This window comes from Physcomitrium patens, chromosome 24 (assembly GCF_059467195.1).
Source record: "Physcomitrium patens ecotype Gransden chromosome 24, ASM5946719v1, whole genome shotgun sequence".
Taxonomy (NCBI): domain Eukaryota; kingdom Viridiplantae; phylum Streptophyta; class Bryopsida; order Funariales; family Funariaceae; genus Physcomitrium; species Physcomitrium patens.
The window spans coordinates 4320152-4337055 of record NC_143433.1 but is presented as its reverse complement, the minus strand read 5'-3'; the positions used below and the strand labels follow the sequence as shown (position 1 = coordinate 4337055).

Below are 16904 nucleotides of genomic sequence, written 5' to 3'. Positions count from 1 at the left end.
ATTTTTTCACTATTTTTGAAAACATTGTTGATATATTGCCTACGGATGGATCAAAGCATAATGCACTTTGTGGTATTATTATTTGCTAGCATAGAAATGGGCTATAAGAAAGAATTCATGAAGCTTATCTTGTTTATTTGTCTCTTTATTATATTCTCTTTTTTCTATATAGAATCCTTAGATGACATTTTAACCTAAGAGTGCAAAATATAATAATGGATATCATTGAAGAAAGAAAAGGTGCTAGACAAGAGAATTGGAGATGCAACAATCTTATACAAATGGATTATTTTGCTTATTAATTTTTTTTAAGGCCTACCAAGTATTTCACAATTTGAAACTCATTTCAAATTTGTAAAATTAAAATATGGGTTCAAACTCAAATATGTATGAAAAATTTGTGAAACTCAAATACAAGATTTATTAAACTCTATGAAATCTATTTCAAATTTGTGAAACCTCAAATAAAAAATCCCTAAATTTGTGCAATCATAGCCCTTATAGATATGCTTATAGATATACTTGACAATACAAATAGATAGAAATACTTCAATATCTAGATGAATTTTTATTTTTGTCACAAAAAGTGTGATTCAAATGAATCATTGTTTGAGTCAAAGAATATTTTTTAAATATTAATATAATATAATATAATACAAAATGAAAGAAATAAAATATACTATAGAAATTTTAACTATGAAGTAGGACATGTAAATCCATATTTTTGTCACTAAAACATCAATGTGACAAGAAAGACATGGATGTTATAAAAACATAAATTTGATATTTAAAGATTATATTTTGTAAATCCGGCAATAAAAGAAAGATTCTATTATTTGAGGCTTCTATTAATCCACATTAAAGCTCCACAATTATTTGAGCACTTAAAGACTATTAAGAAAATTTTCCATCCAATATTTAAAAGTGCATGTACAACTTTATAATTGTTTGAAGTTGATGGAAAGTAACAATGATGTTTGAAAGAGACATCAAAAATACAAACTAGATCTCAATTGAGGGCATTCTTTGTTATTTTGCTACTCCACAAAAATTAATTAAATGTATTAAATCTATGAAAAAGGTTTTGAAAAAACATCTTAAATGATCTCAACGCCCATTTGGAAAGAATACATGGAATTTGCAATCCAATAGAAGAACAAATTAAGGATTTTTGACTTTTCTTACTGGATTAGATTTTGCAAGACTCTGACAAAATGCTTGCATAGTTTCTTCAAATGACATTATCAAAAAAACAATTGAAATACAAAAATTAATGGAAATTAATTTATTATTGATGAGAAGACATGAGATATTTAATAATTAGAAGAAAATTTGGAGCAATATGTTCTACAATTGAATCTTCAACAAAGAAAGGTATATGATGATATTGTGGCCTCTATAATAGAAGAACGTAGCCACATGTTTTTTTTCTAAATGAACATATAGGAACTAGTAAGATATTTGTGTACAATACTTTGGCAATTAAAGTTTGATTGATGCAAAAGATTGTCATATGAGTTGGATTATTAGGAATTATTGCATTACCACCTGAAGAAGGAAGAATTACCCATTCTACATTTATAATTCCATTAGATTGTAACAAAGATTCTTTTTGTTCAATTACTAAGAATTTCAACCATATTGAATTTATTCTCCAAATTTTGCTTATTATTTGGCATAAACTTCTAATGCAATATCATTATTATTTTGAGGCAATTGATTGTTCTTTTCAAGATATTTGAAATATTGATTGTCCATTTGGAGGAGCTACAATAGCTTTTGGTGGAGATTTTTGTCAAATATTGCTAGTAATTATAAAAAGAATTTGAAAAAAAATTATAGTAGCATCTTTTTGATATTTAACTTTTTGGACTCAAATAAAAATCCATACATTAAAAAAAACATAAGGTTGAATTCAAGAGCATTTCAAGTAGATATTGAGTTTCTTAGTTGGCTTCTTTAGATATAGAATACATACATTTATTATATATATTAATTATGGTACATTTGAATTCTTTATGGTTGTATTATTATTGATTAATTTTTCTATTTTTTACTTATCAAATTAAAAATAGTACAAACTTATTATCCAATAATGTAGTTATACTTTTTGATCACATGATTGTTGATTAATAATTAATGTCTTTAGTTGATGTTATTTATTCAAGGCTAACAAAAGATACTATAGCAAATGATGCCGTTCTAAGAAATAGAATCATTTTATCCAAATGGAATGATGATGTAAAAGATATTAATGAAAAGATTATGGCCATATTTCTTAAGAAAGAACAAGAATATCTAAGCACCAATGAAATTCTTATAAAAGATGGTGTCAATAATAATAATAATTTTTATCTAGTTAAATTTATCAAGTCACTTAATCTATATAGAATGCCTACATCAAGGCTTTGTCTCAAGATTGAGACTTTGGTGATTCTACAAAGAAATATTGTTCTTTGCCAAAGACTTTGCAATAGAACTTGATTAGTAATTACATGACTAATGGATCAAGTTCTTGAAGCAAGAATTCATGGTAGAAAAGTTGTTAAAAACTTGGTGTTTATTCGATGGATTATATTAACTTCTACAACAAAAGAACTTCCATTCATTCTAAAAAGAAAGAAATTTTTAATCTATCTTACATTTGCAATAATAATAAACAAATCCCAAAGATAATCAGTGAAGTATATTGATTTGGATCTATGACAATCTATTTTATTTCTTTCTTTTTATTTATAATATATATTTTATTTTATTTCTTTCAACTTATTTTATATTATATTTGAATTTAAAAAATATTCTTTGACTTAAAAAATGCTTCATTTGAATCACACTTTTTGTGACAATAAGACAGTGTCATGATGTAATACAACAATATGGTGAAAATATAATCAAAAATAAATTTTTAATTAATATTTAATTATCTTGATTCAATTATAATTCAAAATATTTAAACATGGATTTTATAAAAGCTTCTTAGTTTATTTTCTTGTCTTAATAGTTAGTAGGCTAAAGATTGGTTAATAATTTTACCTTATAGATTATAGAGATTCTTTTACAACATTAGAAAGACCATAAATTAATAAAAATTAGATTAGAAGAGATAAATAATTAGTATAATTGATACTAGAATTAAGTTGAAGGTAGGTTTGGATTAAAAAATCGCTAGGATACATTAGATTGATATCCAAGGATCCACCATTTGTGAGATAGGATCAAAATCAGACATCTAGCCACTAAAACAATGACCTAGAGCAAAAGAAGGTTTCATTTGAAGATTGGCAATTAGAATTCAGGAGTTAGCTTAGAGCTTGTTTTAGAAAGATAAGACTTGTTTTTATAAGATTTTTTTAGATTTAGAAATTTTTATTCAAAATCAAGGTTTGTATTGGCAACTTAAAATTTATACAATACAATTAGAGCTAGTACTCTTGGCTAGTTTGTAAAACTAGTATCACATCTATGGTTCAAAATTTGATAATACTTGGTTCATTGGATGTACTAAGCGTTTGTAAAATTTGTGAAAATCTAACGGTGCAATTGAAAGATATCTAGATTTTGATACAAGAAGGTATCAAAAATTGGCAATTTTGGATTAGATAGAATTTCTATGATATCTGAAGTTCTACTTTTTGGATCAAAGTAAAATTTGGCATGGTATTAGAAGACTTGAAGATCGAGTTATATATCAATTTTGAGTTGAAGTTAATAGTTGTAGAAGGAGAAATCACTACTAGAACATATGCATCAACTTTCAAGTTGGTAGCCGAGTAACATCAGTGTAGTTTTTGGGTGTTTTCTCACAATCTGTAAGTTGGATTGAGATGAATTCTTTTGAGCACATAGAAGACTTATAGTGGCATTTGTATATAAAATTTTGCTCCAAGTAGACGGTTGATTAGGAGCTACAACTTACTAAAGCTTATTGATTAAGATTAAGGTGTGCAAAGAAAAATCAAAATTGCCTAATTATGAAAGTAACAAAGCAATTGGAATTTATATATGGTTGAGATTACAAAGAAGAATGTTTTTGAGCACTTTGTATTGGATTTAAGCACTTTTGAATTAAAATTCAAATTGCATTCTTCTTATAAGGGTGAAATATATTAGGATTTTTTTATACTTGTAAAACACAATCCCACCTTCCACATCCATATGCCCTGTGTATTTCCCAACAAGACAATATGTAATACAATAATGTGTTCATTTAGTTATAAGATTGAAGATGCTAACAAGATTAAAATTATAAAAATAAAAAAAATAAAAAAACTTTGTTTAAAGTCAATAAAATCTATTTGTTAGATTATTATATTATTCTTCTCTATCAATGTCTAATTTTCAACCTCTAAATTATTCAAGAATCTCATTTTTTAGATTAGTAAATCATCTTGTTCTTGTCTCTCTCTCTCTCTCTCTCTCTCTCTCTCTCTCTCTCTATATATATATATATATATATATATATATATTACTAAGAAGGTTTTGTAGAAGCTACAAAACTTGTGATCTAAGCATAAAGTTTTGAGTTGCTTCTAACATAATTTCTTAAAAATAAAAATAACTTGAGAGAAAAATTTCAATGGTTACACAATGTATCTATAAAAATCTGATGATCTAATTTGCATTTGGAAAACTTCTTTAAATTTTCTTATAGAAGATATTATCTACATAACATATTCTACTTACTTTTATTTGTTTCTATTTCTTTAAGTAATATAGGAATTTTTTATAATCTTTTTAATAAATTTCATAAAAAATTAGTTAAGAATCTTTTCATAAAACTATAATTTTTTTAACCTTGCAAGTAACATGAGTAAAAATAATATTGAAGACATCTTCAATCTTTCCAATTGTCTTCTTATATTATATTTTTTGTTGTTGGCTAAATGCATTGCTATTTCATAATTGATATTCTATTGTTGTACTATAAAAATAAAAATAAATTATGCTTTTGCTAACAGGACTCTATCTTTTAATATACAAAAAAATTATTGGAAAACAATTAATTTCAAAATTGACATCATCACAACATTACTAATAGATTCATATGAATAATTATAACTAATATTTAAATGAAATATAAAAATTCAAAATAATGAACAATAAAATCACTGATCTCAATATCTATATAATTAAATAAAATATAAAAAATCTTAAATTTAACATTTGTAAGATTCAAAATAAAATTATATTGCCTATCCTGTAATAAACTATTTAACAAAAATTCATTAAAACTTGCACTACCTATTTTCATAAATATAAACATAATAAGGTTGTGATTTAAATTCGTATCATTGAAAACATCATTAATCAATTAATTAACTAATTGAACAACTTTTAAAACACTACTGAGAACAAGGCTTCAATTATTACAATTGAAGACCATATAGATTTAAAATAAATTGTGTACAAATACCAATAATAACAAATACAAGTTGGATTCAACTTCAAGTGAGAAAATAATGGATAGTCCCCATCTTCACAGGGAGAGCCAATAATAGATGTAAATACCCAATTACCAAGCTGTATGTTGTCATAATTTGATGTTCAATTTGAACTTTTGAAACTCTATTTTTTAACTTGTCTATTAGAAATATTGGATCAAGGCTTTTGGCTGTGCCCACTGCCACCATTTAGCTGAGAGTTCTGATTTTGTGTGTTCTGTTCCATAGCCTTCGGTTCATTGCCCAGGCTGAGTGCTTGAACTGCTGGGCATAACTCAGCGAAGGTGCAATAGCGACATTTCCAAGTTTCATCTTCAGGTACATAGGCCGGCTCCCTAAGCCCATGCCAGAACTCGAGGTGCCAGTTTATTCGGAGATCCAACCACTCACGCTCGATGTCAAACTCATCCTGCCCCAACAATGATCGATCTGCTTGCCATTCATATCTGTCACACAACAAAAGTAGAACATGCAATTAGAGCAGATTTTGAAGACGAGAACTCTTACATCGTTTGCATGGTGACGAGTTAAGACCAAGGCTCAGCATCAGTAATACTGCCAATTTGCCAAAGAAGTTGGCCATGCGCAGTCATGGTATCCTCTTCAAACCACGATTACTCTTGTTTATGGACAAAATTTTGCACAACCCGACTTGTACATCAACCCAAAGTACACAAGTTCACTGAATCGCCTTTGTCCGACCAAAATTGAACACCAGTTCCTTGACGAATTGGTTGTGAGATAACAGAAAGAAAGCACACACGCACCTCAAGAGAAGCAAGCTGTGAGACTCTGGAAACGTAATACACTCTTTGGAGTACATCCGAGCAACATCTTGCAGATTTTCGACCTGCATCATATTATCAACAGGAAGTCTGAGATGAAGGGAAATAATAGGCAGCACCAGAGTGGGCAGTTATGAAACATTAAGAAGAAGATAACTGAACCTGAAGTGACTGCAAACAATACCTTTGCATCTGGAAAAACTTCTGCTGCATGAACCCTGATATCCTCCGAAAGAAGGTGTTGAGGACGCAACCTAAAGTGCTCAAAGAAATCGTTGAAAGGAATCCCCGATGTTACTATATTGTCCCACATGCATTTATACACCATGAGCTGCATCCTGCGGATATCCAAACCCTTCTGTGGAATATCAGAATGAATCTAGAAAAGAATCGTTCTGACGCCTATTCGTCAACAATGTGAAGTTAGATACAAATAAAAGCACTACAAAGCATGAACTTCTTTCAGTACCTTCCATTCTGTTTTTGAGGTGATGATGGTGGTGTAGGCTTGTTGCGAGTTTTTGTGTCTATTAATTGGGGACGGTGCATACCGTCTCGATCGCATAGCTTCAGTTCATCAATAATACCAACTACCCATGCCCCTCCAATCAAACCAACTCTGCATATCCGTGATTGATCGTAGTGTCAACAGAGTATCCAACATCAGATCTCACATCCAGGTTGTATTTGCTGTAGTATAATTCCAGAAAAACGCATCAATACTTTTCAGTCTCGTTGCTGTTTGAAAATTTAAATATCCAGCGTACAAAGTGTAATCCAGGGCCTATTGCGAGATTAATTTCAACATGTGTTGATCCACTTACACAGGCAGCTCTCGCGTCATTCCTTCGGCTAACATTTGTCGTGCACCAGTAATAAAATTGATTAGCCGCATTGCCCAAGAGTCCTCCTTGGACGTAATTTCTACTTCTACCTTTTTCAATACCTGTCTCACGAGTGATGAAATATGAATTAAAATCAACGACCAAAAAATTGAAAGAAAAACAAATAGATGGACCTGGCAAAGTAAAAGGAGACGCAGACTAAATGCGTTCTGAATCTCTACTAAGCGTTTTCATTATACAAAGAAGGTATAAACACTCAAAATGAGATTGATGGAAATACTTGGATTATAATCTGCAGAGTTTGTGTCGAACTAACGTGATCATTAAACGAAAACCCACTTCTGTGTGATCATACTAAACATTCTTACCTCTACTTCAAGTTCGGCGTGCCGAGCACTCCCTGCTTTCATGGCTTCCGTCTGTTTAGGCTTCCCCAGCCTCTTCGCAAATTCCACTTGTTTTTCACACCATTCCTGTCCAGTCCAATAGCACCTTATCCTTAATATGCCTCTCTAAAAACGCTACATTGGTCAAATTTCTTCCATGATAGATAAGACTAACATGATGACATCAAATACCACATACAAAGTAGCTTGACGTGTATGGTGCCACATTACCGCTAAAGAGGGACATCAAGTATCAAAAAAAAAAAAAAAAAAAAAAAAAAAAGGGACAAGACTTCTTACAAATGCAGTGAAATCCGTGACAGATAGGCATCTCGGCTTGGGCTCAGGAGGTGCCTCTTCTGCCTGGCTTTTATCTCCATCTTTGCAACATGGTAGGTCTTCAATATCCGGAGCTACTGTGTTGCCTACCTCATGAGTATCCCCTCTAGGTGGTTCAACTTGAATAGCTTCTGTCTCATCCTTGGAATCCAATGCTTTGTCCCGTGAATAACAGCACTCAACAGATGGGTGTAATGAAATTTCAGTGGAACGAGAGGTAGAGGAGGTGGAATGCACTCCGATGTGAGTCTCGGAATTCGTTCCTCCTTCTAGGATTTTTGCGCGGTCTTGTACGTTAAGACATTGCGTTAACCAATAATTGGCAGACTCCGCTAACGAGCGCACTCGTCGCAATGGTGGGTCACAAGTCAAAGGAACATAAGTTTTAGGATGGGACAGAGCGGACTGCACGGAAGAAACTTGGAGAAAGGCTGTCTCGATAGCAGCCAATTCGTCGTCATCCACAATCTCGATAGGGATGCTGCTATCCACAAATGTTGGCCTCTTGGTCACAGTCTCCATCGTGATGTAGTTGTGGAGTTCGGGAGTGACTCTCGCAACATCTCAGGTGAACCCAAAACAGTCATCCATCGATAACATTGCCAACATACCTCGTATTATCTTTCCATTTTATATGACCTCCCATAAGCCACTAGTTAATGAAGCTCACTGCATTCAAACATCCCACACATAACCAGAAATACTTAAATACCACTCACCCCATCAGTAAACAACGACCGAGTAAGCAATACGTAACCACATGGATACAACAGGCGAACATGAAACATACGACAAATCACCCTCTTCTTCGCATCCATGCCAATTTCAGAGCAATTCCTAAAAAAAAGAGGCTAAATTTGAGCTGCCATATTGTCCAATACCGGCAAGAGCCCAATACAAGCCCCAATGACTCACGGAAAAGCCCAAACATGACCCTCGAATGTTGAACCTAATCGAACCAGGAAAACACCATGACAGTTCCATACTCAATCAAACAGTGTGCAGTGCACTAGCACTTGCATGAGACAAAGCAGATTCCACGAGCAAAACAACCCACCTCTAATTACAACTTCATATAATCACGAACATCAAAAACTACTTCACCAAACACAAGAGAATGAGAGAGAGAACTTACTGAAACCGACGGCAGAAACATGGAAACAAAGCTCTAGAGTCCCATACAGCAACCACCTATTCAGCGCACATTCGGTGAAGCATTACTACGTGATCCTAGGGTTCGAATCGCTAATGGAAGCCAAATCACGAGGCTCAACACGGAAAAAAACAAACAACAACAACAACAACAAGGAATGTGCCACACTTCGTGCGAACCCAACTCGCATGCGAGCGCGGGCACGCAATCTGTGATTGTGGGGTGCCGGGATAAAAATGTGGAGGTGAGATCCAACGACGCTGTCGGCCGAAAATTTTCAAATCGCGGCACTCTGGGTGGGTTGGTCACGATCAGATTTGCACATTGGCCTCACTTGATCTCCCGGCACTTTCGTCGGATTTGGCGGGAATAGTGTGAAGCTTTGCCGCGAAGGGCCTGGTTCGCCCGCGCTTTGTTCAAAGGGACGTTCTCACGTTCCCAAGTGAAGCTTACTTCCTGTAACTAACCTTGCCTCGGAAATCCCACTCAACGAAATATTTAAATTCGAATTTCCTCAAAATATAAAAAATCAAGTAAGATTTTTACCATGGCCCGTATTTATATTTACTAAATATAAATAATGCATTAATTGTTTCTACAGGTAGCATGTGTTTTGATCATTTATTTATTCTTATATGGAACCCTTTTTGTGTGTGAAGAGCAAGCCAAAGAAAGTGGGTGTTCTAGGGAAGAAGAAAAGGACTGATGAATGTTTTGATATAAGAGAATTTAAAATGTGAAAATAATATTAACTCATGTAAAGTATTTGTTGAAATTTAGGTGCCTCAACTTACGAAAATTATTAATGAAGTCATCACAGTTCATATATCATTATTTTAATGTTATGGAATTATAACCAAACTTAGTCACTTGAGATTGCAGAAGCTTTATTAAAAAGAGATAGAGAAGAAAATTATGTGGATGCAATGTTTATATTTATTGGGTATTATTAGCAACAGTTTCACCATTTAGAATTTTTTTAAAATATATTTTTATTTTTAAGTTCTGATATCAAAAAAACTAATCTATTTATTTACGATAATTAGATTATTCTGATTTTACACCAAAAAAACAATGTACTGTCCAAAGTAAATGTTGTCCTTATAGTATACCATAGAAGTTACTAGTTAGTTGTTATGATTTTTACTATTATATTATACATTACTGTGCGTACCTTGCATTACAGTTTGAAATATTTACTAAATACAATTATCACTAAATTTTTCATCTGTATCTTGAATTTTAATTTCACAATATAATTTATCATATTACTTTTAGCATCAGGGAAATACAAACAAAAGAGGTGGTTCATTCAAATTATATTTTTACTGAGTATATATATAAATAAATAAATGTATTTTAATTTTATTTACTGTACCCTAAAAATATTTTATAAAAAATCTGTTTATTAAATAAAATCAACTTGACCATAATTATTCTTACCCAAATGCTTGGGCTTCCGGCATATAAATATTCTGCAACGTGCCCTTTTAAATTATGTTGATATTGGCTGTTCTGACACATGTGTCGACTTTTCTTGCTCATGACAGTATTTATTTACAGCATACTTTATTCAAACCACATGTAAATTTATCATTATAATTATTCAACGGTGCATATTTAACAATGACTGTTTTATTCAAAAATTAAATAGCATTTCTTCGTCAGAATGAATTAATGGCTTTTTAATGATGTTCTTTATATATATATTGTAATGTGTCAAAGTTTTGGTTTTCATTTCACTGAAATAAAAGCATGGATATGTGTATTGTCGAGAGTCTGTCAACGAAATCTGAATTTTTTTACAAAGTTTAAATGTAAAATTGGAACTCAAAGGTAGATTGGTAAAATTCTTATAAAATAAACGTAAAAAAATTAAATAAAAAACAAACAAAAAAAAAATCCTAAAAAAGAAATTTATATTTAATTAGGTGTTTATAAACTTCTAGATTAAAAAAGAAATTATATATAATTTTATATATAACAATATATATATATATATATATATACATACATTGTTATTTTTAATTAATAATATTATTTTCATGGCTTTATTTTTAGTATACTTAAAAATCTTTTATATTTGAAATAACATCAAGATGTAAAAGATTAGTCAATCAATCTTAGTAAGAAGACTTTAAATAAAGAAATGTCTTATTTCACAATACATTGTATTCATATAAACATGCATTTTTGGCACATGGACTTTGCATGATTAGAGATGTTAATCCTTAAACTTATAAAGAATCTATTACAAATAAGAGAGAGTATTCCATGGACTTTTTGTCATACTCCACAATAGCTTATGATATCACTAAAGGTCAATGTTGTTTCTTTCTAGACTAGGCAATGGATCTCAATACTTTAGTATGGATTTTTGGCATATGGCTTGTTGTTCAAAAATACCATGATGACCATTTATTTACTATGGAATTAGATGATAATGGTTAGGGGGTAGAGGAACCTAAATTTATTGAGGTTGAGAAATCTAATTTATTTTTTTGCTTAAAATGACATACAACTAAAGAGCTATAATTCAATGTGTTTTTGCTACTTTGACCAAAGATCTTAGAAAATCAAAGATTGGTTTTAGCTTTAAAAACCTTCAAGGCTATAGAGACAAACTTATTTACATCTAATTGGAATATGATTATCTAATTTTTTGATGACCTTACAAACTTAGTATCTTGAAAAAAATTGGTGTCAAGACTTATTATTAAGAATTATTGGTTATAGGCTATCATGGATATACTCTCATAGATATACATATTTACTCTAATATTTATTTATATGATTAAATAGAAGTAGTTAAAAGTAGTTTTATTTTATAATATTTTCTAAAAAAGCTTTCTTGAAGCTACATAGATGTTGCTTTGACTTTACATGTATTTGAAGTTGATTAGTAGATTAGAAACTTGGTCAATAAGTTAACCATGTATTGATAGCTTGTGAAATAAGTTAATTATATGGTGCACATATAAAAAACTTGCCTTGTAAGTTAAGATATGTGTCTTGCATAGTCAATATATTTTGGAGGTCTTATAGGACACCATCATATAGCTCCTAGTTAAGAGTATATATGGAGGTAAGAGTGAAGCCTTCTTCACTCTTGTCAATGACTTTCTAGTCTTTAGTCTTGTCTTAAGATTTTTTAGTCTTCTTATCTTTGGCAATAGCCATTCTAATTTAATACTATATCATCTTTGAATGATTTTTTAGTCATTTTAAGTGGCATAAGAGTGTATTGATATTTTAGTTCTTTGAGATTCATGTCCGTGACAGTTTGACAAGAGTCATAATTTATTATTCTTATTTTATTTTAAAAGTGAGTAGATTATCCGACTTCTATTGTTGTATTTTGAAGGTTATGGATTATCCACCTTTAAATAAACTATTTAAATTTCTAATACGATTTTTTTTCCTTAAAGACAATGGATTATCTTTCTTTGTAGAAATTTTCATTCAATATTAGAAGTTATACATTATCATTTTTTAATTTGATTTATAGATTTATTAAGTTATTTGGAATAGAAGAAAAAATTATGGATGCTATACTTGATAGAAGTAAGAATAGATTTGCAACTATTGCAAATCTTCACAAACTTGTCAACACTTTTAAAGTGAAAATTTCATGCATTATTAGCACCAATTATGAAAATATTAATCCTACACATATGGAAGAAGTTAAAAATCTACAGCAAGAAGTTGTATAGTTGAAGGAAGTAAATACATCAAGCTCAGGACCCAATTCAAAAAAATTTACTTCTATAAGTATGACAAGGACACAAATTAATATGCCCAATAAGTTTAATGGAACAAAATCAAAATTTTGAAAATTTTTGGAATAAATCAAACTCTATTTAAAGTTTCATCTCTTTCAATATCTTAATGGATTTATTGAAGTTGGATTCATAAGCATACTTCTATCTAAAAATGCTCTTTTTTGGTTTGTACCATTAATGAGAAAAAACTCACTACTCCTTTATGATTTGAATTGATTTAGAGAAGTATTTATGGCTATATTTGGAAATAATAATTAAAAAAAGTAACAAAGATCAAGCTCTTATTTTTACAATAAGAATCACAATCAGCTATCATATATACTGTTGAATTCCAAAAACTTGCTTGCAACATGGATTAGAATGTCAAAGCCCTCATCAATGAATTTTGATATAGGTTGAAGGATAATCTTAAAGATTTGTTATTGATAATGTTGAAAGCTAAATCTTTAGAATAATTTATTACTTCACTCATTGCAAGTAACAATCAATTATTTGAAAGGTATCAAGAACAAAGATTTGGTTGGAGAGGAATAAATGAAGTAATGACAACAGCTTTCATGTTTTTTGAAACTTATTCATCAAAGTTAGAACCAATACAAATTGAAATGGTACATTTTAAATCCCTCGTTGAGCAAAAAAAAACTTGATATTATTAAGAAGGTTTATGCTTATATTAAAGAGAAGTTAAATACACTCTTCAATATTATTCAAAGAATCAATACAATCACAAAATGATGAGTATGATTGCCAAAGAAGATAATATGTCAAAAATGAGTTTTTTTACCTACAATAGGAACTATGTAACTGAAATCATGTATAATACTTAGTAAAGGTCCTATTCTCTCTTTAGATCCTTCACCTTGTTTTACAATAGATATTTGTTTAGAACCTAAAAATCACAAAGTTTTTGCATTATTAGATTTAAGAGCCTCAACTTATTTTTATTGATTAAGACTTTATCAAGAAACAAGAAATATCTTTAGACAAGAAAACTAAACCAATACATGTGGAAGACATAGATGGTCATTTGTTATCTTTTAGAAACATTATTTATGAGACTATTTTTATAGATGTAGTAATTAAAGATAATAATAATGTAATAATATTTAATGTTATAAGATCTCTTTTTAATCTAATTATTTTAGGATTATTGTGGTTAAAAAAATATAATCCTTAAATAAATTGAATTTCTTATAACCTTAACTTTTTTGTAATTTAATCCAAAATTTTAATAGTGAAGTAGAAATAGATAAGTCTAATACATTCAAATCCTTACTAGTAGGTACAAGAGCTTTTATGCATGTGGAAAAAGAAAGGTCATCTTTTGTTATATATGCCACATTTAGTTCTGATAGTAGAAAGATGCCAAGTGGTATTTCTAACCAATATTAAGATTTTTAGGATGTTTTTGAAAAGAAAAATGCAGATATTCTTTTGGAGCATTATTCCAATAATTGTTCAATTGATCTATAAGAAAGAACTCAACCACCATTGGACCAATCTATAGCTTATTGCAAAATGAGTTATTTATACTAAAGGAGTAAATTGATGAGAATTTGGCTAAAATTTTCATACACCATTCAAAATCTTCAACAAAAGCTCCTAACTTATTTGTTAAGAAGAAAGATAGATCTTTGCAAATGTGCATAGATTATTGATGACTTAACAAGATCATAATAAAAAAATGATATTCCTTATCTTTGATTTCATCACTTCTTGATTAACTCAATCAAACAAAGATCTATACAAAAATAGATCTATGAATAGCATATAATTTGGCATACATTAAAAAAATAAAAAATAAAAAATAGAAGATTCTTTTTTGAACTAGGTATGGATATTTCAAATATTATGTCATGTCTTTTTGACTCACAAAGTACCAATTACTTTTCAACATTTCATGAATGATGACTTTCATGAGTTTTTTGATGATTTTATTATCTATTATTTAAACAACATTCTAATCTACTTTAAGAACATAAAAGTATATGAACTTCATATTCATCATGTGTTATAAAAAATTTAAAATATAAGATTATATGCAAAGATAGAAAAATATATATTCTATACTATTCATATTGATTTTTTAAGATATATCATTTCCAATAAAGGATTAAGAATAGATTCTAAGAAGGCTAAGACTATCATAGATTTGATGGTCCCAAAAATAATTAAAGATATGTAATATTTTTTGGAATTTTTTAATTATTATTGAATCTTTATTAAGAATTTTTTTTCAAGTTATAGCTCCTCTTATACATCTGATATGTAAAGACAAACTTGAATGGAATAAAGAAGCAGAAACATCTTTTTAAGCTTTGAAGATATCATTTATTTTTATATCAATTATGTATTGTATAAATTTTTATAAGGTTTTTTATATAAAAACAAACACATCAAACTTTGCTACAGATATTATTTTATCACAAATAGGAAAAAATAATAAGCTCCACATAGTTGCTTTTCATTCTAAATTTTTTTCAATAGCTGAGATTAATTACAAGTTCTATGACAAAGAACTTCTTGCAATTATAGATTCATTTTAAGAATAACATCATTATCTAAAAGGTAATTTTAGTCCAATTATTATATATATGGATAACAAGAACCTCAAGTATTTCATGTCAATATGTATTTTGATTTATTGTCAAGCTAATTGAAATATGTCTTTAGCAAGATTTGATTTTAAGATCACCTATAGACTTATAAAAACAACAAAATTTATCAGATGCGCTTTCTAGATATTCTTGTCTTACACTAAAAGAAAAAAATGGAGCTTTTGAATAACAATAAATAATTCTCTTAAAGCTAAAGCATTTTCATCTTTGAGCAATAAAATCAACATTGATTGTTGATTCAACCTTTGTTAAACAAATTCAATCAAATATGTCTTTTGATCTTATTGTTTGTGATATCAAGAATATATTTTTTAAATCTCATAATACTTCTAAGTTCAAATTTAAGAATAATCTATTCTACTTTGAGGGATGATTATATATTTTAGAAGGTAAAGCATAATTATGTATTCTTTAAGCTCGTTATAACTTTTCAACAGCTTGACATTTTAGATGCAACAAGACTTGAGAACTAATTACTAGAGATTTATAGAAGCCTCAAATGTAGAAGGCAGTTAAAGACTGTGAACAATCATGTGATATTTATTCAAGATCCAAAATTCTTTTTCATCAACTTTATAGACTTCTTTAGCCATTACTTATTCCAAAACAACCATAGTCTTCTATTTTTATCGATTTTATTATGGATCTTTCAATCTTAGGTTTGTATAATTTTATATTTATAATAGTAGATTATTTTACTTAAATGGAATATTTTATACCATATACAAAATCTATCATAAGTAGAGAAATGACTAAGTTTTTTCTCAACAACATCTATTACTATCATGGATTATCTAAAGATATTATATCAGATAGAGTAACTCAATTTTATATCAAGATTTTAGAAAATCCTTTCTAAGATATTAAAGGTCGATATAAATTTTATTTTGGCTTTTTATCTTCAAATTTGCAAATAAATAGAATGGATGAATGAAATTCTCGAGCAATATTTGAGGTATACCATTAATTATCATAACTACTTTTCCTTCTCATAAGTTGGACTATCGTAGGCTTAAATCTTTTTATATTAGTAAATAACTCAATCATATTGCTTATCAGTTAAATATACCAAAGTCTACAAAGATTCATCTTATATTCTATGTGTCTCTTTTTAAACCATATAAGACAATGAATATCTCGAGAAGAAGACAAATGCCACTTCTTTCTATAGAAATGGATAATAATCAAGAATTCAAGATAGAAGAAGTCTTAGATTCAATGCAACATCAAAATAAGTTAGAATATCTTATTAATTGGCATAGATATGATATTAATGAACATACATGAGAGCTAACAAAAAATCTTATAAATACAATAAAAAAGGTTGATATTTATTTTTATCAACGACATCCATCAAAATCAAGATAAAGAATAACAAATCTTTACTATAAAAGAAATAAGATTTAGAGAAGATAGAAATCTATCTTCTCCTCTTGTTTGGTACTTTTGTGCATTTGTGATGCTAAAGAGATGGAAAATCAACAACTAGCATATTCAACTCAAGAGCTATGACTTGCTGACTTATCAAACAAAATATTACAATTGTCACAACCTT

At 29.3% G+C, this 16904-nt stretch overlaps 1 protein-coding gene across 3 annotated transcripts; it reads right to left on the bottom strand.

Moving 5' to 3' along the window:
* Positions 1-5343: 5343 nt before the first annotated feature.
* Positions 5344-9254, bottom strand: LOC112276429 (exonuclease V, chloroplastic). 3 transcript variants are annotated; one of them, XM_024507722.3, is made up of 9 exons: positions 9118-9254; positions 8932-8987; positions 7758-8465; positions 7440-7544; positions 7051-7172; positions 6696-6845; positions 6411-6564; positions 6209-6291; positions 5344-5887 (listed from the first exon to the last, which is right to left on the bottom strand). In XM_024507722.3, the coding sequence occupies exons 3-9, from the start codon at positions 8316-8318 to the stop codon at positions 5599-5601; spliced, it is 1464 nt and encodes a 487-aa protein (XP_024363490.1). In that variant the 5' UTR covers positions 8319-8465; positions 8932-8987; positions 9118-9254; the 3' UTR covers positions 5344-5598. The 3 variants fall into 3 exon arrangements, with proteins under 3 accessions (XP_024363490.1, XP_024363491.1, XP_090103242.1); XM_024507723.3 differs by having other exon boundaries at positions 9134-9235; XM_090247116.1 differs by having other exon boundaries at positions 8932-9246.
* Positions 9255-16904: the final 7650 nt, after the last annotated feature.

What these genes read in the sequence shown, in the direction of transcription:
- LOC112276429 (XM_024507722.3), bottom strand. Translation starts at nt 8,318, where the DNA reads ATGGAGACTGTGACCAAGAGGCCAACATTTGTGGATAGCAGCATCCCT. An exon ending in ATGACGCGAGAGCTGCCTGT is followed by an intron (nt 6,846 to 7,050) that starts GTAAGTGGATCA and finishes ACGGATATGCAG; the next exon opens with AGTTGGTTTGATTGGAGGGG. An exon ending in AAGTTTTTCCAGATGCAAAG is followed by an intron (nt 6,292 to 6,410) that starts GTATTGTTTGCA and finishes AATATGATGCAG; the next exon opens with GTCGAAAATCTGCAAGATGT.